The 20400-nt window shown below is 36.1% G+C and overlaps 5 protein-coding genes across 7 annotated transcripts; 1 reads left to right on the top strand and 4 right to left on the bottom strand.

Annotated features, from left to right (window-relative positions):
- Positions 1-202: 202 nt before the first annotated feature.
- Positions 203-2533, bottom strand: LOC142552095 (uncharacterized). Its single transcript, XM_075661719.1, has 2 exons — positions 2340-2533; positions 203-1970 (listed from the first exon to the last, which is right to left on the bottom strand). Exon 2 carries the CDS (start codon positions 1787-1789, stop codon positions 491-493), a length of 1299 nt encoding a protein of 432 aa, XP_075517834.1. The 5' UTR covers positions 1790-1970; positions 2340-2533; the 3' UTR covers positions 203-490.
- A 411-nt stretch (positions 2534-2944) lies between these two features.
- LOC142551020 (uncharacterized) lies at positions 2945-5091 on the bottom strand. 2 transcript variants are annotated; one of them, XM_075660069.1, is made up of 4 exons: positions 4475-5091; positions 4210-4274; positions 3703-3788; positions 2945-3571 (listed from the first exon to the last, which is right to left on the bottom strand). In XM_075660069.1, exons 1-4 carry the CDS (start codon positions 4679-4681, stop codon positions 3084-3086), a joined length of 846 nt encoding a protein of 281 aa, XP_075516184.1. In that variant the 5' UTR covers positions 4682-5091; the 3' UTR covers positions 2945-3083. The 2 variants fall into 2 exon arrangements, with proteins under 2 accessions (XP_075516184.1, XP_075516183.1); XM_075660068.1 differs by having other exon boundaries at positions 2946-3595; positions 4475-5090.
- Positions 5092-6127: 1036 nt separating this feature from the next.
- LOC142552094 (metal tolerance protein C2) lies at positions 6128-10595 on the bottom strand. The gene is made up of 10 exons (XM_075661718.1): positions 10005-10595; positions 9315-9423; positions 9020-9059; positions 8823-8899; positions 7852-7940; positions 7110-7179; positions 6963-7001; positions 6716-6866; positions 6484-6573; positions 6128-6393 (listed from the first exon to the last, which is right to left on the bottom strand). The coding sequence occupies exons 1-10, from the start codon at positions 10450-10452 to the stop codon at positions 6292-6294; spliced, it is 1215 nt and encodes a 404-aa protein (XP_075517833.1). The 5' UTR covers positions 10453-10595; the 3' UTR covers positions 6128-6291.
- A 1277-nt stretch (positions 10596-11872) lies between these two features.
- On the bottom strand, positions 11873-14361 carry LOC142552093 (actin-97-like). 2 transcript variants are annotated; one of them, XM_075661716.1, is made up of 5 exons: positions 14142-14361; positions 13777-13844; positions 13079-13472; positions 12310-12923; positions 11873-12230 (listed from the first exon to the last, which is right to left on the bottom strand). In XM_075661716.1, exons 2-5 carry the CDS (start codon positions 13834-13836, stop codon positions 12165-12167), a joined length of 1134 nt encoding a protein of 377 aa, XP_075517831.1. In that variant the 5' UTR covers positions 13837-13844; positions 14142-14361; the 3' UTR covers positions 11873-12164. The 2 variants fall into 2 exon arrangements, with proteins under 2 accessions (XP_075517831.1, XP_075517832.1); XM_075661717.1 differs by having other exon boundaries at positions 14115-14274.
- Positions 14362-17265: 2904 nt separating this feature from the next.
- On the top strand, positions 17266-20352 carry LOC142552092 (putative plastid-lipid-associated protein 13, chloroplastic). Its single transcript, XM_075661715.1, has 7 exons — positions 17266-17692; positions 18050-18171; positions 18251-18334; positions 18416-18512; positions 18876-19092; positions 19972-20024; positions 20106-20352. The coding sequence occupies exons 1-7, from the start codon at positions 17426-17428 to the stop codon at positions 20199-20201; spliced, it is 936 nt and encodes a 311-aa protein (XP_075517830.1). The 5' UTR covers positions 17266-17425; the 3' UTR covers positions 20202-20352.
- Positions 20353-20400: the final 48 nt, after the last annotated feature.

Here is a 20400-nt window from a genome sequence, read left to right as displayed (position 1 = left end):
TTTTCCTTCTCTAATCTAATCTAAGAAATAAAAATATCCATCTCAAAATCAGTCAAGATCACAAAAAACACTACCAAACGACAGCTTAATCTTCCACTTTGTACTAAAACCTATCACAACTAACGGTAAAGTCATCTTAATGGTGGAGACCCGTTACCAAAGAAATAGTCATCGGACAGTAAACTAAGAAATCGGGTAAGAATTCAGACTAAATTTGCTTGGGCACAAACACCATATAAATTTGTAATGGTTATTTCAGTTGTCCCCATTCCAGTTCATATGTGTTACATAGATTAAACAAAGGTTTAGCTTAAAGCTATATCAATCAAAACTCGGAGGGTTTTAGATATTTCTATCCTTGATAAAACTCAAATTTACAACAACAAATGATCTAGTACAACAAGTGATAGGGGTACCTATAGGGTGCTTGTCCGTTTAAACATCTGAGTTTCAGGGTATTCCTCACTCTGAGAGAATAAATGATCCTGTCTCAATTTAATCTCCTCCTCCTAGGTGCACGGGAATCTCCGGTATCCACGTCAGAAATTCTTGAACCATTGTTTCTTCTTCTTGAAGACAAAGTAGAGAGGGATACTGTGGAGTCGATTTCAATGGCATTATCAACCGTCTGACTCTCGGAGTGTATAACAGCAGCAATGCTCGATAACGAATCCCTATCATCAGCAGGTGGAGGTAGTTCTTGATTTATGTCAACAGGATGGTCGTGAAAATAAGATTCTACCAACCTCTCAGCAGCCAGACTCTCAGCAGAGTTTATTACCGATGTAAGATTCAATAATGCAGTAGCTGGATGTGAACTTGATCTACGAAGTAAAAATGATGAAAGCCGGTGACTATCCCTCACCTCATAATCAGTTGGACTGCTTTCCCTCAAGTCAATTATGTCCTCAGATGGCAGTACAGGGACAGGAGTTCGTTCCCTACGCATTCCTCTTGAAGTTAGAATTCGGTTGAGTAACGAGTTACTTCTCTCGGGTGAGTCGTGAGGACCATCACTATTTCGTGGCTGCACTTGGGAAAGTTCCCGGCTAAGATCAAATGTACTTCCAAGTCGTCTAATCATTTCCTCCATTGGGATAGTGAATGCTGTCCTCTGAATGGCTTGCCTCCAGCTCTCAACCCGCCGCGCTTGGGGCCGGAGAGGGACCTTAAGGCTAGAATCCACACTAGTTTCACGTACGATATTTCCCCGGCCATATATTGGAGTCAAATTTTTAACCGTCACCTCTCCCTTGCAAACGGGACATTCCTTCGCATCTGAATGATGATGTAGCCATCGGTATAGACAAGGCCAGCAAAATAAGTGGCCGCAGCAAGTAACAACAGGGTCCTTCGCCAAATCCAAACATATATTGCAATCAAAAAAGCTTCCATCATCACCATCATTTTTCGCACAACCTTCCTTCTTACCCAGACCTCCATCTTCCAAACAACCAATGCCATTTTCAGACACTTTGGCTGACCCAATAGTCCTTTCCTCTGCTGCGACACTGCCCTCACCAGTCTGCTGGTCAATGCCCCCACTTAATTCGAGGGCAAGATTCCTAGTTTCAGGCGGGATAGGAACCTGCCTCCACAAGGACCGCCACCGTTGACTCCTTTGCCTATATACATCACTTACCCTATGAACAGGAGCATCTAACCAATCTTCCAGGTTCATAGAAACATATGGATAAGATCCTGATCCAGGTGCACTGTCATAACTTGAATCATCGAGAGGTCCCAAATTGAGATCAAGATTTCTTGAACTTGGATTCTCATCCGTCATCTAAATTATCGAGAAAACCCAAATAATAGCCAAAGCCCAACCTTCAAAACAGGACTTCTGGTTTAAATCCGAGGAAAAAAAAAATTCACAACTTTCTCGAACAAAACAAGGTTTACAACCTAATTTAATTCAGGGAACACAAATACCATCACTGAAAAATTAGAACCCTGTTTGTTTTAGCCTGAAAAGAATACGAATCCAACATTAAAAGCCACAGCACTAGAGAATTAAAACCAAGAATCAGTTCCAGTCAACTAAGACCCCCAGCTTTTCAGGAGAGTCAAACAAATAAAAACCCCATAACTTTATCACTGAAAAGGGGCAAAGGGTGAAAGAAATAATCACAAAGATTACAAGAAAAACATCGGAATTTCAAAATCCAAACCCAAGACACGTCTGCTCCACGCTGAAAACCTAACCAAGGGTTTTCATCTCTTCGGAGACGAAAGCCGCAAAAGATACCAAGACTCAAACTTTACACTCCAATTACATAAAGCGTTAAACAACATGTAATAACAGAACAACGAACTGCAGGGAGAGGGAGAGAGACCTCCGGAAAACAAAGATTGTATTTATGAGCAAACAAGAACAAAATCGACCAAATTAGGTTGCGAATTGAGCTGGATTACATGCAATGACATGAAAATCCCATTGATTTTTTCTCCATCTGATCTGAGCACTGAACACTGAGAGAATAGGGATTTGAGGGTGGGGAAGGATTGATAAAAAAAATGCTGTCTGAATTGGGTTCAACTCAGGAAGTTACGTACCAGGCGGGACGTGTGGTGGGGCCCAGAGAACATAGCCCATTAAGAGAGATTAGCCTTTTGGGCCAAATTTAGTGGGCCACTTTCGATGGACCTACGATCCGAAGTCCAGTCAAACAGATGAGAATATATTGTATTTTGATTATTATAAAACTATATTCTATGATTTGCTAAAACTACATTCGACAAGCTGAGATAATGTAGCCTTCGATGATTTGACATCCTAAAGTAGAGATGCTTAATTGGGTGGTTTCGAGATATGCCACATATAGTTAGGAATATAGGTTCGTGGCCACGTTTGTTCCAACAAATGGACATTCTTGAATAAATAAATAATATATATATATATATATGTATATGCAAATTCTTGAATATTTTTTATCTTGGAACATTCTATAGAGGATTTTTGCTATTTTGCATTAAACTAAAGTAAAGATCGTTCAGGCACGAAGAAATTTATGAATCACAAACATGATCATAGATTCCAACACATAACTAATCAACATCAGAATCCCACCCGCCCTCAATTAAATTTGGCTTAACAAGCTGCTTATTGATCTAGCTTTCACCAAGCCAACCTTAGTCCTTTTCTTCGTAACCACCAACGGATGCTGCAGCCCCAGGTCTCCACTGCTAATGGGCAATGCATCACCACGACAATCCACCTCATGATGGCGCTGGTGCACTCTACTCATGCTTCCAACCCTCCCTTTTCCTAAATGATGTTCACACAGTGCGTATCCGACGAGTGTCGGTTGGCAGCACCGCCATCCTCGACCATTAACACGGCTGCAACCTGAGCCCTCCATGATCACGTTCCCTCTTTTACTTTTCTTTCTGCCAGTACCACTTGAACTGTTGTTAATATTTTGAGCATCATCATGACCAGTTTGAGTACTTAAGTCACACTTCTTGTTAGTTTTGAACTTCATTCTTGCGAGCATCTGTGTTTCCTCCTTTGGACTTCTTTCAAAACTCCCTCTCCTCTTCTTCAACGGGACAAGCGCCTTAGTACCTCCTTCACGCCAATACCCCGTGGCTAAATAAAAAAAATATAGCAGATAACGTACAAAATAACATGAAAACAATGAATAATATGGTTATGTTTTTGCTATTAATTAATTTGATATATAGGAGTATATATACCTTTAGCAGCAGCAGCAGAAGAAGAAGAAGACGGCTGCATAAAGTTATTATTGGTACATTCTTCCTCATATGGAATGTTATTTTCCCTGAAAGTTATGAGCGTTGGATAAGGATGATTTGGTTGACAAATTAAATAAATAATCAGTGCAAAACATATACATAGTAGCATGGAAAATAATGCGTAAAGAAAATGATTCTAGGGACCAGCATGTATCCCCATGCTAACATGCACCACATGGGGGCACTATTTGTTCCCATTATACAGAGAAGAGAAAATGAAATAAGTCGAGTTCCATATATATTGATAGTATCTACTTGAGATGTAATACAGTCTCTCCACTTGCAGTAAGCTTTTTTTCACTGGGCTACTTGCTCGAACTTAAAGTTAAAATTAATGAAAGAATTGCTTTTTTCCCCTTCTTTTTGTATGTTTAACCGTCTATAAGAATTCATGAAAGAAGAGAATTACAAGAAGAATTCTAGTAATTTTCTTCACACTCTTATCACCTGATATCATCACCAGCACACTTCTTCTTCTGTTTCTCTCTCCTTTTCTCGTCGTCCCCAGATTCCTACAGAAAAAGAGAGGCGGTGAGTGACAGTGACCACAAATATTTTAACAAATCTTCATATATTTGCTTCATTATCTGCGCCCGAGTGTAAGCATTCTTGGTGCAAACTTGTAACTTAACCCCAAGAAATTACAATATCAGTCTTTGTACGTTGAACAAGTCTCGATATCTAAATTAGATGTTTTCTAAAAAGTCTTTACCTTTAGCTTCGTCTTCATCCCATTATTATCGTCTTCAGGTTGAGCCCAACTGGTATTACTGTCACCGATCACCATAACTTTATCAGACGGCTGTCCAAGAGGATCATTGGTCTGAGCAGCCTCTGGTTTCGGTTGCGCCGCCGCTGACTGCCTGAGATGGAGATCTGAAGGAGTAGATGGCGGTGGAAAACGCTTCCTGATCCTCATTGTTTGAGTGATTAAACCGTGAATTCAAGTATAGCTAGGCAGAAATGTTGTTGAAGAAAGGGGGAAATCAAGAAGCGTCATGAGAGTGCAAAGACAGAGTCTTTGGGAGAGAAAGAGATCATAAAAAATACATGTTCCGCAAGAAAAAATTGTAGCTTTAGGATGCTTCTCCCTCTCTCTTTCCATATGTGCTGTTTTGTGCGTTTCTCTCTCTTGCCCTTTATTTGTTGCACCACACACATGACAAGGAGTGGATATGTGTGAGTTATGTCAAAAGGGCAAAACAGAATTCTTGGTGGTGGCGCGTGCCAGAGCTGGTGGAGAGGGTGGCGCGTGCTAGAGGGGATCACTGGGTCCGGTGGGTGGGGCGGCGTGGAGTGTCTGTGTGTGTGTGTGAAAAAGTTTTTTTTGGATGCCGACGAGTAAAGTTTTATTAGGTTTAGATTTAAGATGGAATTGGTTTTGGAAATTTATATTTTCCAACTTGCATATATTTTATTTATTAATTTACGATATGACTTCAATAAAAGTTTGTTTCGAATTGGTTTAGTTGGATAATTTGATCTATTTATTTTTATGCATTTATTATTATTATTATTATTTTGGAACATCAGTATAGATCAAATCTATGCATTTTCGAAATGGTTTTGCTATGGTACATTTATCATATCTTTTATTTCAATCAGCAATCAAAACACCAACTTTAGCATGCATGGGGAACACATATGTCAACAATTTATTTGAATTCATTTTCCACATTCGGCTTAAACTACAATTTATATGTAATATTGAATTTTTCTAGTAATTTATTAACTGAGAGAGCATGACACCTTTCTGTTAATACAAATACAAAATGGCCATACCAAATTCTTCATCTCATTCAATAAATTTTTGTTGACACATGTGCAATCTATTTAAGAGGTTAATGTTTTTGGATTTTAAATTTAAAACAAGGAAAACCAAAAATTAGTTGACTTTGTAATCTTTTGTTATAAATATAACGAATTTAAAAAGTTTTTGTTCTATGATTTCCCTAAGTTGAACACATAACATTGATTTTGCTTGATAATATTATAATTATCTAACTACTTTAGTGAGTTACAAACAGATAATTATTATGAAATTTGTTTGAATTTAAAAAATAAAAGCTTTTTGTTTGGCTACAAAAGATTACTCAAAGTATTTATTTATTTGAAACCAAGGTGCCTGTTGTCAAGCAGCACTAGAGTCCAATCTTCGTTTATTGAGAGAACTACTGCTTCACAGAATTTTTGAAATGTTAATTTCATTATCTTTATTGATTGATCCCTTTTGTGTAGTGTCCTATATTATTTAAAGCAGAATTCACTTATATCAGACATAATCACGCATGATTCCAAGTCAGTCTATAGTTGAAGTGTGAGTTCTACTATTCATCCACATGCAACTAACTGCTTCAGAACGATATCGCAAAACTTTTGGATACAAAAAATCTAGCAGCCAAGTTCCTTGTATGAAAAATGAGTATATCTGAATTCTTGAAAACCAACACAACCGACTAGTTTTCTCAAACATAAAGTTACTGCTACCCAGCAGGGGCTAGAAAAATCATAAGATGTGAAGAAACTCACTCAAACACTATCGACTTGTACAGTCAAATCCTGTATGCCAAGGTCGTGATACAGGCCATGGACGTACTGGAGTGTTGATCGATCGTCTGTTCCACTCTTCATCTGCTCACAAATTAAATTGCACAATCATGATGCAACTTGTTGTGTTGTATCCACATGAGTATTAAAGTACTGATGAATAATGAAAAATACCTGCAGTGAAATGGATCCTACAACATGGCCCGGCACCAATTCCCAGAAGCGAGCCTGAGAGACCTCTACAATATCCTCACGCGAAGAAACCTGGTAACAAATAGCACAAAGTTTTAGCATGAAGTCACTAGCTAGAATAATATGCAAGGAATATTTTAATTTGATCCCTTTTTTCAAATAATTTCAACAATTCACGTAAAAGAAAGTTAAAAATTATAAAAATGGAATGTACTTGTCTCCAGCATTTCATCAAGGCAGAAGAAGGAATACTAGGAGGTGCCATCTGTATCAAAACTCCACCAGTGGTTTTAAAGAGAGGCATGACAAGCATAAATACTAAGACGGAAACCAGTCCCAAGCACAAAACTTCAGCATTTTTTACCCTGCAGCAAATAGAGTGAATAAGACTCTGCAGCAGCATGGTGGGCTTAAAATACAAGTCATAAATACACCAAAACTGAAGTAGATTGGACAATTACCCCAGACCAAGCAACCAGGATGCTAAAATTAAACCTGCACTGAGAGACAAAAATCAATGTGCAACTTTAGATCCAGGGATAGAACTTTCCAACAGGAGACTATACCCCACAAAAGATGCTGAAAATCATGAACGGTCTATCTCATACCTTCGGATAGAGTCAGCAAGAACATGAAGAAAAACTGAGTGGTGATTCATATCTTCAGCTTTTCTGTACACTGCAAGAATAAATTTTAGTCTAAAAAAATAAACAATTTTGAACTACGACAACAAATCCCCAAGGAGGAGGGTGTAAGAGAACAAAGCATATGGACTGGGTAAATGTAACTGGCCAAAAGTTGAAATTAGTTAAAGGGATAAAACCAATCATAAACGGAATAAATGTTATTAAAGTTGCAACATAAATGACATTAATAGAATATTCTGAGGTTGCGTTTGGATTGATTAATTTCAAATGTATTTTGTCGTTTAAAAAATAAGACCATAAACTTCAAATTTATCTCTAAATGTTTATACAGTATTTCATGTTAATTAGAATAGATTTCAAGTTCACCAAATAATACTGTCATTTTAAATTCATTCTACTTTGTATTACTAATGAATAAATAAATAAGACGTTGACTTAAGATTTGATCTATTGATTTACTGTAAACATGAATTTATAAACGAAATCTATTGATTTCAAATTCATCACACCTAGTGTACCCCGAAGGAACCCTTTATCCTCCAATCAATGAATCGATAAGAAATGGAATTTATCATAACAGTCAACCAAATGCAAGGAGGGAATCATCACCTTGCTAAGCAAAAAGATTAAAATTGTACATGATCTACGAGTTAAAAAATGGGGAAAAAAAACTAGAAAGAAAGCCAAATGTGACGAGATTTACCAAGATTGATTCGAGCATAATTTCTGAAGAACCAGACACCAATAAGATTCACCAGCAAATTTGTGACAGCTGATACGATCAGGTAATGCCTAAAAACAGATAAAAAACAGAGACTACTATTTATAGATAAGTTACATATAGAAATATAAATAAGAATGCACGAAACTGAGATAAATGTTGCAACATTCACTCAAATTCCGGTATAATTAACACTAAATTGTAGAGTACTCTCCCCATCCCTGTGCCATTCTTTTTCTTCACTGTTTCTGTCCTTTTTCTCTAATTCTTTGAAAGAATCCTGTTGTCCTTAAATTGATTATTGACTCCTTTCAAAAAATCCCATTTTCTACATAGTTTAATAAAGATCGTCTTAAATAGGAAAAAAAAATGCCATTCGACAAGACTAAAGAAAAGAAAATTTATTGGCATCAAACTGTAAATAAGGATGAATAAACCTCGATACACTAAGCCACAAATCTTCCCTATGTCTAGTCCAATATGTGAAGTGCGAAGGCGCTAGTTCATAGAACTAAGGTGCACTAAGACAAATACTTTAAAATCTAATGTGTGAAGAAATTTATGTTACACAGCATTGACTGCGTATTTTATAAATAATTGAGAAACAACAAAGAAAATCTTTATAAGTTCGAATTTTTCTCCATTAATACATGACCTCTTCATTTAAAGCTTGCTCGAAGTTCCCTTTGATCCTTTACTACACACTAAGGCTCATATTTACAGCCAAGGCACATGGCACAAGGTCATGCCTCATCAAGCCCTAAGCCTGACATGCACTTCATGAGTTATTAATCACTTGATCCCACAAAAAGTAGGCACTCAAAAAGCTGCACTGATAGCAGTAAATGTTTCTTATTCTAAGCAATTACAAACTGCATGAGAATGAGATGGAAAGAAATCAAGGAATCCGGTTTTTATATAAATTTAAAGAATACCATCAAACACTAACATACTTGTGCTCGGATTCATCTTGTATGAATGCATGAAGTGCTTCCACAGCTAAGGAGAATGACATAAACAAAAGAAACAGCTGTCTACACAAGCAGTATACGTAATCTGTCAGTCACAGATGCAACAGTAAAAACAAATTCACGCTACAAACAAATTAAGGGATTCAACAATCAACACAAGCTAAATGTAAAATACTTACAGCATTGGTAAAAGCAGCTAAAACCGCCAATCTTTTATACCTGTCCAAAAATATCTAATTCTCTCAGTTCAAATTCTGGTGACAGCCCGCTCATTATAAAGTAATTTGGTGCACGTAATTACTTAATTGCATTCGCAGATCAAAATATAATGCTAAATTTACAAATAAAAATAATGACCATGATGACGATATTAAATAAAACAGAATATTTGGTGACAGGTAGAAGGGGGCGCATCCAACATGGATAAAAGAAATCACCCATGTAAGATCATGAAACAACCATCAGGAAGCTTACCCATATGTATATGCACGATCAGGCCTTTTTTGAGAAGCAGTCATGGCAAATAGTGAAAACGATAAGAGACCGCAGCCAAATGTCAAATGAAATGCGTCAGAAACCAAACCTGAAATGCTCAAAAACCAGAAATTAGAATACAGTATGCAACAGAAAATAAGAAACCATCACATATTTTATTCCATATGACTTACAAAATGAATTTAAATAGCAACAAAACTGAGATACATCTACCAAGAAAAAAATCCAGCTAATAACATCGAAATTTAATATGTGACTGAACCAACAAATATAAATTGCAAAGCAGTGATTGAATTTTATCTTGTTAGCCCATGACACAATGTAATTCGACGTAATATTGCAGATATCTCACCCGAAGAAAAAGCAAAAGAAAAAGAAAAGAGTAAAGCATGTTGAGTTCATGTAACAACATTTCTATTCTTGTCTTTCCATTCAATTGTTGCAAATACAACAGGACACGAGAAAGATTATGCGTTCATCATCTGCCACAAGACTAACTGGATACTTGTCAAGTAAAAAGCTTTGCACCTCGTAAAAAACTAAAACCTTATTGTTCGTGAAAAAGAAGGTATACAACTACCGTTCGAATGTTTACTCTCACAAATTTCAATATGATTGTGCCCAAAAACATTGATATCAGCCTCCAAATAAAAATTTCAAATTTCGTACCGATTCTCCCCGAGAATAGCCCAACGAACAATTCAGCAGTAGAATAAGCAACGTTGAGAAAAATCAACACGAATAACCGCCTCATTTGCCTGTTCCCCGACCTCAATCCACTTACAATCTCAGAGACAAACGAAAAGATAGATTTTTTTTCATTGATTTCGTCGGGATATGATTCCTCCAGAAACCTCGAATCTAGAAAATAATCATTCTGCGGTATATCTATCCCAGAAACATTCCTAGAAAGCAAGGGCTTAGGAGTGCGAGGGTCCACGGAAACGTTCTGATGAAATGAAGGCTGCCTGGAGAACGCAAATCGACGATCTGTATCTTCCCCGAAATTGAAATCTCCGACGTACGATCGCGGGGAATCGGCGGCGGAGTCGAGTCTCTGGTAGTTAAAGGATGAGCTTCGACCATTTGTACCTGGGAAACGCGAGGATTCGCTCATTTGTGCTATAGGCAAGAATGCGTATTCATAGCAAAATGCTCTCCTAAACTCAGCGAAGAAATCTTGATTCTTGACGACTAAAGTGAAAACGACGCAAACGATAAAGAGTGGTTAACGTAATTTTGGAGTGGAAGTAATAATTCTTGGGTCAAGCCGACGGCGTCAATACGATCTTAAATTGAAATGCGATGTATTTGTTTCTCACAAATATAACGCGATTTATAGCGGATTATGGAAAGAGGATGTATATGTTACATCTCTACAACAAAAAATATAGTGTGTAATTTTCTCCTGTTAAATTAGTAATTAAAGGTTATACATCAAATTTTTATTGATGTGATGGTTTTTTTAATATGTTAAATTAGACACATTACAATGAATGATCAATATTTTTCTATATTACAGCACGTATTCTTGTGGCACTTTTTAGGATTTCATTATTAATTATTGATTAATATGAAAATAACAAAGTTCATAATAAAATTCATTTATATAAAATTTCAAAACACTATTTTCTTTGCATTTTTGGCCAAACCATCATGTTTTCGAATGCAATCCATCTCCCTTGTGTTGAAAATTAGTCTCCTTTGGTTAAACTTGTGCAATTTTTTGTTTTTTTATCTTCTTTTTATAGAATTGTATAATTTAAGGCATAGTTTGGTACATAAGATAAGGATAAGATTGATAATTAATCATCTTTATCCCATGTTTGGTATCTTTTTAAAAAGCCCATGATAATATCATGTGCCTTTGATAAAATAATTTTTTAGAAGGATAAAATGTCCCTTCTATTAGGTGTGATAATTTTAATTTTATGATAAAATACACTACAAATGACTTAATTGTCCTCAATTTATAAATGATTTTTTATAAATCTATGCTAATAGGTAAAAATTAAAATTAAATAAGTATTTTTATTTATTTTTATATATTATATAATATGATAATTATATAAATGAATTCGAGATAATTATATAAATAATTTCCTTGCATAATCATTCTTACTAAAATCATATCAAACATTAAATATAACATCCTACATCTTATTTATCCTTAACTTATCCTTATATTATATATCATATGTTTATCCTATCATGTGTACCAAACTATGCGTGTAATTTTAACTCAAAAACTAATTTAAAGAAGAAAGATTGTCTAAATTTATATATATAACTCTCAAAAACGTATTTCGGCCGAGGTAAAGCATTTAATATATATCAACGAGATTGAACATATTTTTACACGTCAATTTTATTAATTTAAATATTCAATTCGACATTTTGATTTTCCAAAAATTATGAACTATTAATTGATTTAATTAATTTTAAAAATATATTGGTCGAGACGCTTGGTTTAGTAAATATTAGTGTAGAATGCCAGTCTCAGATGAACAAAGAAACAAACAGAGAGAACGGAAGGCTGACGATAGAAATCACTGGTGCCATTCTTTTTTTTTTTATTTTTTGAACCAGAAGAATCATTTTTCATTCATTTCAAAAACTCAAAAAGCGCCATTCATTTCGAATCACAACTCTTCTACAATTCAATATCAATCTTGAAACAACGAAAGCTTTAGCAAGAATCATATTGGTAATATTCAAATCATATCTTAAAAAAAATTAAAGAGCAGGTTAAAGAATAAAAAGAAAAAAGAAAGTCATATAAGAAACAACGGCAGCAAAATCATGTGATCTCCTTCTTCACAATTATACTCAGAAGCATTTTCTGTGAACAATAGAAGGGCCCGATTCGTCGTACTCTGCCTTGGCTATCCACATCTGCAATAGAAAAACACAAAGATCACTCAGACAGGGTTCATGTTTGGATGGCTATGAATGAATGTAAAACGAATGTTACCTGCTGGAACGTGCTGAGAGAGGCCAAAATCGAACCTCCTATCCAGACACTATACTTCCTTTCAGGAGGAGCCACCACCTTAATCTTCATGCTACTTGGAGCCAATGCCGTAATCTCCTTGCTCATCCTGTCAGCAATACCTGAGAACATTGTCGAACCTCCACTCAGTACAATGTTGCCATACAGATCCTTCCTGATATCAACATCACATTTCATGATCGAATTATAAGTCGTCTCATGAATTCCAGCAGCTTCCATCCCAACCATTGATGGTTGGAAGAGGACCTCAGGGCAACGGAATCGTTCAGCACCAATAGTGATAACTTGTCCATCAGGAAGTTCATAGTTCTTTTCCACAGAAGAGCTGGTCTTTGCAGTTTCTAGCTCTTGTTCGTAATCCAGAGCGATGTAAGCTAGCTTTTCTTTTATGTCCCTCACGATTTCACGCTCTGCTGTTGTAGTGAAAGAGTAGCCTCTCTCTGTCAATATTTTCATGAGGTTGTCTGTGAGGTCACGCCCGGCCAGATCCAGACGCAGGATTGCATGAGGGAGTGCATAACCTTCGTAGATGGGGACGGTGTGGCTGACACCATCACCAGAATCAAGAACAATCCCTATCAACATGGAACATAGGTTGTAAAACAGTGACTTGATAGTAATCTTACGGAACCTTAACAATAACACCATATTATCATTTCTATATCGAGGAGGACTGGAGAGAGAGACGCATGTTAAACAATAGAACATTTTCGATTGTAATTTTCCTCACCAGTTGTACGACCACTTGCATAGAGTGAGAGAACTGCTTGAATGGCAACATACATGGCAGGGGTGTTAAATGTCTCAAACATGATTTGAGTCATTTTCTCACGATTGGCCTTGGGGTTAAGAGGAGCTTCAGTCAAGAGAATCGGATGCTCTTCTGGAGCAACACGAAGTTCGTTGTAGAAGGTATGATGCCATATCTTCTCCATGTCATCCCAATTACTGACAATTCCATGCTCGATCGGGTACTTGAGTGTCAAAATACCTCTCTTGGATTGAGCCTCATCACCCACATAAGCATCTTTCTGACCCATGCCAACCATTACACCAGTGTGACGAGGGCGACCCACAATGCTCGGGAAAACAGCTCTTGGAGCATCATCTCCAGCAAATCCAGCCTGATCATTTGGGATCAGCAAAAGAAATTAGCTCCTTTCCAAAATAGTAATGACCACTCAAATACCCGGATCCTAAAACTATTCGTATCATTTTCATCCCTCAATTTTTTAAATATAATTATGACATCTCCAAATCAGTGGGAAAATGTTGATTAACATAAAATAGATTTATCTGAAATAATTTTGTCAGATATGATTTATTATCATAGCACGTCAAACCAACACAATATTTTATTGATTCCATGATGGTCATTGGACATTAAAGTTTAGTCATAAGTGACAAATGGAAGCATCGGAATCTTACCTTGACCATCCCTGTCCCATTGTCACAGACAAGAGGCTGAATATCCTCACCTTCTGCCATCTTTTAACCTGCACACAGCCGTAAAAAAAAAACTCAATCTTCCATTTATTAATTCAATTTCCAGGTACACGGAAAACATAAAAACGTCCATGGAGTTTAAAGCCCACCAAATTAGGATCAATAACAAATATTTATGAAAACTTTATCCAGAAAACTTCCTCTTAAATGAGATTGCATCCGGTCATTCTCAGATTATCAACTGAAAACGCCAATCCCAAAAAGCACAAAGATGCAATGTCACATCAAACCACGAAAGTGGTGGCAATGTTCGAACTTCCAATGAGAATCAGAGGCAAAGATCGAACCTTGCTGAAAAATGTTCTCTTTTCCTTGCTGGTGTGATGGGATTTGTTTGGAAAATTCTCCCACCCTCTGTGCCTATCGAGCAGAGTCTGTGCTTCTTTAGTAAAGAGACACCCCGCCCTCTAGTTTAAAAAGGGGGAAATGAAGCTCGACCTCAGATGAAATTCAGATGAAATGATCCTCAAATTATTGTTTAAGAAGATCAGGACCGTTGATTTGCTATGATTTGTATGTGTGGTGTGTGGGCCACATGACAGCGTCATATTGGTGGTGGATATAGCTGTCTGGCATTTGCTTTCAGTTATGGCGTGTGGACTATCGTGCCCCTCACTTTTTAGTTCATTCCCTAATCTGTCCCTTCACCATGTATAGGGGTCAGATTGGACACTTCCACATCAAATTCCCGAGTCACCCAATAAATTACACCTAACCAAATCCACGTACAGAAATAAAAAAGATTTTCCAAATCCCCAAAGAAGCCCCCCGTGGAGACATGGGCAAATTTGCCTCACCGCAAAAGCTGAAGACTTTTTGTTCAAAATTAGCCCTTCTCCGCTTTTTTTCCAGTGGGTGGGCAGAGTCATTTCCAGCTCATAGAAAGCGGTACTGACACGTGGCCGGTTTTGACCTGTTGATCCAGTCAACTTTCCCAGATGAACGTGCTACGCACACATGAACCAGAGGGTCGGAGCACTTAGAGGTTGGCCATTACTCGGCATGTTTGATAGGAATCTCCCTGATCACTTTCACGTGTGGTATTCGGCCTTATTCGGCCTTTTTCTTTTTCTTTTTTTTTTTTTTTTTGTAATCACGTAAAAATGTTTATATGCTATTTTTTGGTTGCATAAAAAAGGGCTAAAATTCTAAAATCAATAATTTTTACCTTTGCATGTAATTTGTTATTACATGTGTCTGATATACAATGAATTTAAGAGTAAAGTTGAATAAATACTAACAGTCTATAATATAAACGATTGAATGTGGAATATTAATGCTTAATATAATATTTGAAATAATAGGTGATCAAACGGGACTGATAAATATTTTCCAGCGTGTTAATAATATATATATCTATATTGATCCACTAAATTTTTGATAAACAACACAAATACGAAACTTGTGTTTAAACAAAACTAACAAGATCATCTTTTCAAATTTGTTGCACAATATATCGAAGATAATGTACAGTAAACTTTCGTAAAAAATCAGTGAACTAAATAGTGAAAAAAAACAGTAGAGCAAATATTAAAGTAAACTAAACCGAAACATGTACGAAGTATATTGTCCTTAAAACAGATTCGTCACCTCATGTATGTGCTTCGAGGATCGTCTTGGACGTCTGTTTCCCAGAATACAAGGAACAAACATCGGTGACTTAGCACGAGACATTACTACGGCTAACTGAAAACGTACATTTACTTTATCACCGAAATTTAGCAAATGGAAAGCTAACAATATGAAATGTAAGAGAATGCTTGAAAGATATAAGATTTTCATGTATTTGAAATGAGGAAATGAACACACTATTTATAAGTCCAAATTAACTCAATTAATCTTCATATTAACCCAAGAATATGAAGAGTCAAAAGTCTTCAATTAACTCGAGAATGTGGAAAGTCAAAAGACACTTTCACAATAATGAGCTATAATTAACTCAAGAATGTGGAGAACCAAAAGACAGTCTCACATTCATGAACATAATTTTTGTTCAAACTCTAAATTTGAGTCAAATTTTAAACAATCTTGAGGAGGGCTCATTGTCCTTTGGGGACATCTGACACTTTGATGGAGCCCAATGTGAAAAGGAATTATTTTTTTATCAATAATGTTAAGATATAAATTAAATAGGTTACTTGTGTTGTCAATCAAAAAAAATGATTCGACAACTGAATTATACGTATCTGATCATATTTATGTCTCTAAAACATATAGACATGTTGTATTTGTGTAATTATTTCAAATATTTGTTGATTGTTATTGATATAATATATGAAATTCATAATATTTATGGTAACAAGAAGACTCGTTTCTTATTTTTCGTCTTGGACCACATCGAACACAAGTACAATTCGAAGTAGGACTAGGTATCATGTAAACAATGCCTATCGCAGGTTGTTGAACACAAATGCATGTGAAGGTGGTGGCGACAATGCGTGTGTTTGCTTCATTTTCTCATGGTTGTAATTCCCTTATTAATGCCAGTGATAAGGAAATAAGAATGCAAATGGATTGAATACTTAATTCATGAATATCTCAGGCCATGTCTAATATTATTTTTATTTGTTCGTAATTCCAAATTTTATAGTATATCAGCACTAGATAATTTCAAAATTCAATAAATTTATCAATATTTTATATATCACGATTTTAAATGAATCAAATTTTGAACTCAAGTGAAGTTCATCGTTGACTCATATAAATATGATGCATGATAGACTACTCGATTCATTTGTTTATAATTGTGTTGTCATCTAAAAATATAATATACGATAGAAGAAATAGATAATTATTTTTTGGTAAAAATTTGTGTGAGACGGTCTCACGGGTCGTATTTTGTGAGACGGCTATCTTATTTGGGTCATCCATAAAAAAATATTACTTTTTATGGTAAGAGTATTATTGTTTATTGTGAATATCGGTAGAGTTGAACCGTCTCATAGATAAAAATTCGTGAAACCGTCTCACAAGAGACTTACTCTATTTCTTATTGCCTAAATATGTCCACAAGGCACTCCTTTCCAAGCCAAAATTTATTTATTTTTTACACAATTAGATATTCATGAAATTTGTGTTTAAGAAACAAGCTATTACGGTTAAGTTTGATCTATATTATATCAAAAAATATCAAAAATTATCGAAAAATTTATTATTTATTATTGTATGCCCAATCAATGATCAATTCATTTATATAAATTTTTTAAAATATATTATATAAAATAACTGTATACCTTAATATTAGCAAGTTATTTTTCCTCTAAATCATATCATAGATTTTTTTCCCTGTATTTTATGAAGTTTATTTATAGTTGATTGCTGATGGCCAAAAACAATTTCAATGTCAGCTTCTTGATTTCCTGACGAAAATGCCCTTGGACCAATGCTCCATGTACGACACTCCAAGCCTAAAAGCTCAGGACTCCACTGGCCACAAAGAAGAGTTTGATCTTTTCAAATTCTTACCGAGAATTAACAGATTCCCAAGTGTTCTTGTGGCTTCGATTTAATCACTACATTTGATTGATAATTTTGTTTTCATAAGCATTTCACTTCTTGGAGAAAGTTTCGAATGGCTTGTTCGATTTCAATTCAAAGCCTGTTAGTATCCCAAAGAATGCTCTCACCTAACATGTCATCTTCTCCACCTATCCGATCCTCCACACCGCTTTTATTTCTTGAAATTAAGAATCATGGGAGTTGTTTTAAACTTCAGAATGGGAAAAGGAGGATTAGCAGAAAGTGCAGAGCTATGGTTTCGCAGACATCGAAAGGACCTTCAGCTGCTTATGCTAAAGAAATGGAGAGGCTCGCAGCCAAAGAATCTCTGCTTCTAGCTGTAAGTTTGTTTCAGTCCGTTTGAAAACAATTTGTCTTCACTGGTTATTTGTTTGCTGCTATCTGCTTTAAGGTAGCAAAGGTGTTTGTTTTCAATGTATTCGGGGATTTTATTGTTGGAAGGAGGTAAAAACGGAACTTGCTTTCAATTATGCACTCTTTGAAAGAGTTTGCATGTTTTTGTAGCTCTTTTGAATCCCTTTATTTGCTCCAAAGGTTTGTTCTTTAATGTAATTTGTTTTTCCGGTTTTATTAGGACCTTTCTGAATTAATGCTCATATCTAGACATTTATGGAATGGAGTTTTGTATTTAACTAATCACTGAATCTTGTTTACTCCCGATTGAATGCAACTTCAGTTCAGAGATGCTGGGGGATTTGAGGCATTGGTCACTGGGAAAATATCAGATATGCAACGGATTGATGTAAATGAAAGAATAGTTGGCCTCGAGGGGTTGAATCCAACTCCCCGACCTACAACGTAAGTTGTTTATTTTTTCACTTCTACTCTTGGATTGGGTTTTCGACGAGGTGTTCATTTCGTGCGTTCAGCTATCCAGGTCTCCTTATTTAGAAGGTCAATGGAAATTCGAATGGTTTGGATCAGGAAGCCCCGGGCTCCTTGCTGCTCAAATTGTGTTCGAGTTAGTTTCGATTTATCTCTTGTTTAGTTTCAGTTTTACAGAAAAAGTACTTTTATTGATTGATCAACAATTGTTTCACAGGAGGTTTCCCACGCCATTGGCAAATTTATCTAGATTGGATGTGAGGATTAAGGATGGATATGCAAAGATTACGGCAAATTTGAAGTTCTTGAACTCGGTACTAAACTTCCTTTTTTCAAAATGGTTTGGACCTTTCTTACTGGTTCAAAGATGATTTATTTTGTTGGCACAATTTGCTGGATAAGCTTTTGAGACATTATCTGCCACATTCATTTTATCGTCCCCAGTTTTCTTAGTTCACTGTTGGCACTGGGGAGTTGGGGTATGAGCTTACATAGTTCTCTTCAATTGATAAGATTGATTGATGCAACTGTGTTATTTGAAAGATTGACGACTTTTGGTATATCAACAACCACTCGATCCCATAATTAGAGATAACAACTATTCGTTATTTGCTTTTTGTGTTGGGTGGAGACGAAAATTTTTGTGCGCATTACGAGTATCCCTGGTCAAAGTGCAGGTAGAAAGTAACTTCATTCTCAACAGCAAATTATCTGTTGAGGGGCCACTTCGAATGAAAGAGGAATACGTTGAAGGGATAATTGAATCCCCCAAAATTAAAGAAGATTCAATCCCTCAACAGCTAAAAGGTGCTTTTGATCAGGCCGCTAGCACGGTGCAACAGCTTCCTGTTTCCATTAGGGATGCAGCCATGGGTGGTTTCAAGGTCCCTCTGGGTGAGCATTTTATACATTTTGTTCTCTCCAGGTAATAAATAATGTTCGCTCATTCCACTAGAACTTTATTAGTGTTTCAAGTGTTTTTGGGTATCAAAAACCAGCACCAGCTAACATCCCTGTGTATGGTCCTGAATATTTCTGAACATAAAACTTTGATAACTATGCTTTGGTCCTACTTTGTACAAATATAACTTTCGTTCTCTCTTCTGGCAGCCCTTTTCCTTGAAATGTGAAGTCCTCTTCATGTGGTTTGATATAAGTAGGTCTTTTGCTAGATGAGATTTAAATTGCAGTCTATACAACAGTACTGCTGCTTTCAAATCCTTAAATTGTGGAACTTTGAAAGCTCCGAAAAGTACATGATTGTTTGCATTTGTGAAGGTTAATCATGAACTTTAAGTTGGATTGTGCACCATATTTGGTGCTGCTGTGATTCTTGCACTCGTTGATTTATCTGTCACAACAGAAGAAATAACAGAGAGGTCCGAGTCTGATGTTGACTGTAAGCTTTGATTGTGATTATGTGAGCATCCTCGGTGTGCTAGAGAATCACCTTAGGCATGCATTTTCTAAAAAAATTAGAGATATCTTGGTTATAAACAGGACGTGGAGAATTTCTGTTGAGAAAATGTGGATTTGTGTTTCTGTTGTAATCTGAATTATATATATATTCTATTGCATCTATCTCAGTCATGGCTCTTGGTTGTCCTGTAAGAGCCTTATAAATGCAATGTTTCACCAAGTGTGGCACCTTTTCTTGCCTTGGTTACTTTGGCTTCTATATTTCAAACAAACTCTCGAACAGCAAGTGTCGCATATTAGAATTTCAGCGTTATTTTCCCTTATTTCTTCATTAAACATGTTTTTAATCTGCAGGTGGGACGTTTCAGAGGCTATTCTTGATATCCTATCTTGATGATGAGATAATGGTAGGTTCTTCTTGTTACTTGCATCTCTAATTGATACATCTATATTGGTGCATCTCAGTTGGCTGGTGTGAATGAATGCAGATAGCTAGGAGTACTGCTGGATTTCCTGAGGTCCTCACAAGATTAGATCCTGGTCCATCTGTGGCTGTTGAACTGATAACCGAGTATGAGAGTTGAAGGAATACATCTAGAATCCCTTTAAATAAATGGCAATATCTTTTTTGCTTTGAATCAAATGTATCCTTGTCAACAAAATTAAGGCCCATGTGAAAGATGACGAATCAATCCAATTCTTAGAAACGAATAAATGAAATTTTTTACCATTTCATCAATCTCTATAAGCAAACGTTCTTTGTTGGCGGACCATAAACTAATG

The sequence above is a fragment of the Primulina tabacum genome, chromosome 7 (assembly GCF_025594145.1).
Source record: "Primulina tabacum isolate GXHZ01 chromosome 7, ASM2559414v2, whole genome shotgun sequence".
NCBI classification, from domain to species: Eukaryota; Viridiplantae; Streptophyta; class Magnoliopsida; order Lamiales; family Gesneriaceae; genus Primulina; species Primulina tabacum.
This window is presented reverse-complemented; position numbering and strand designations above follow the sequence as displayed.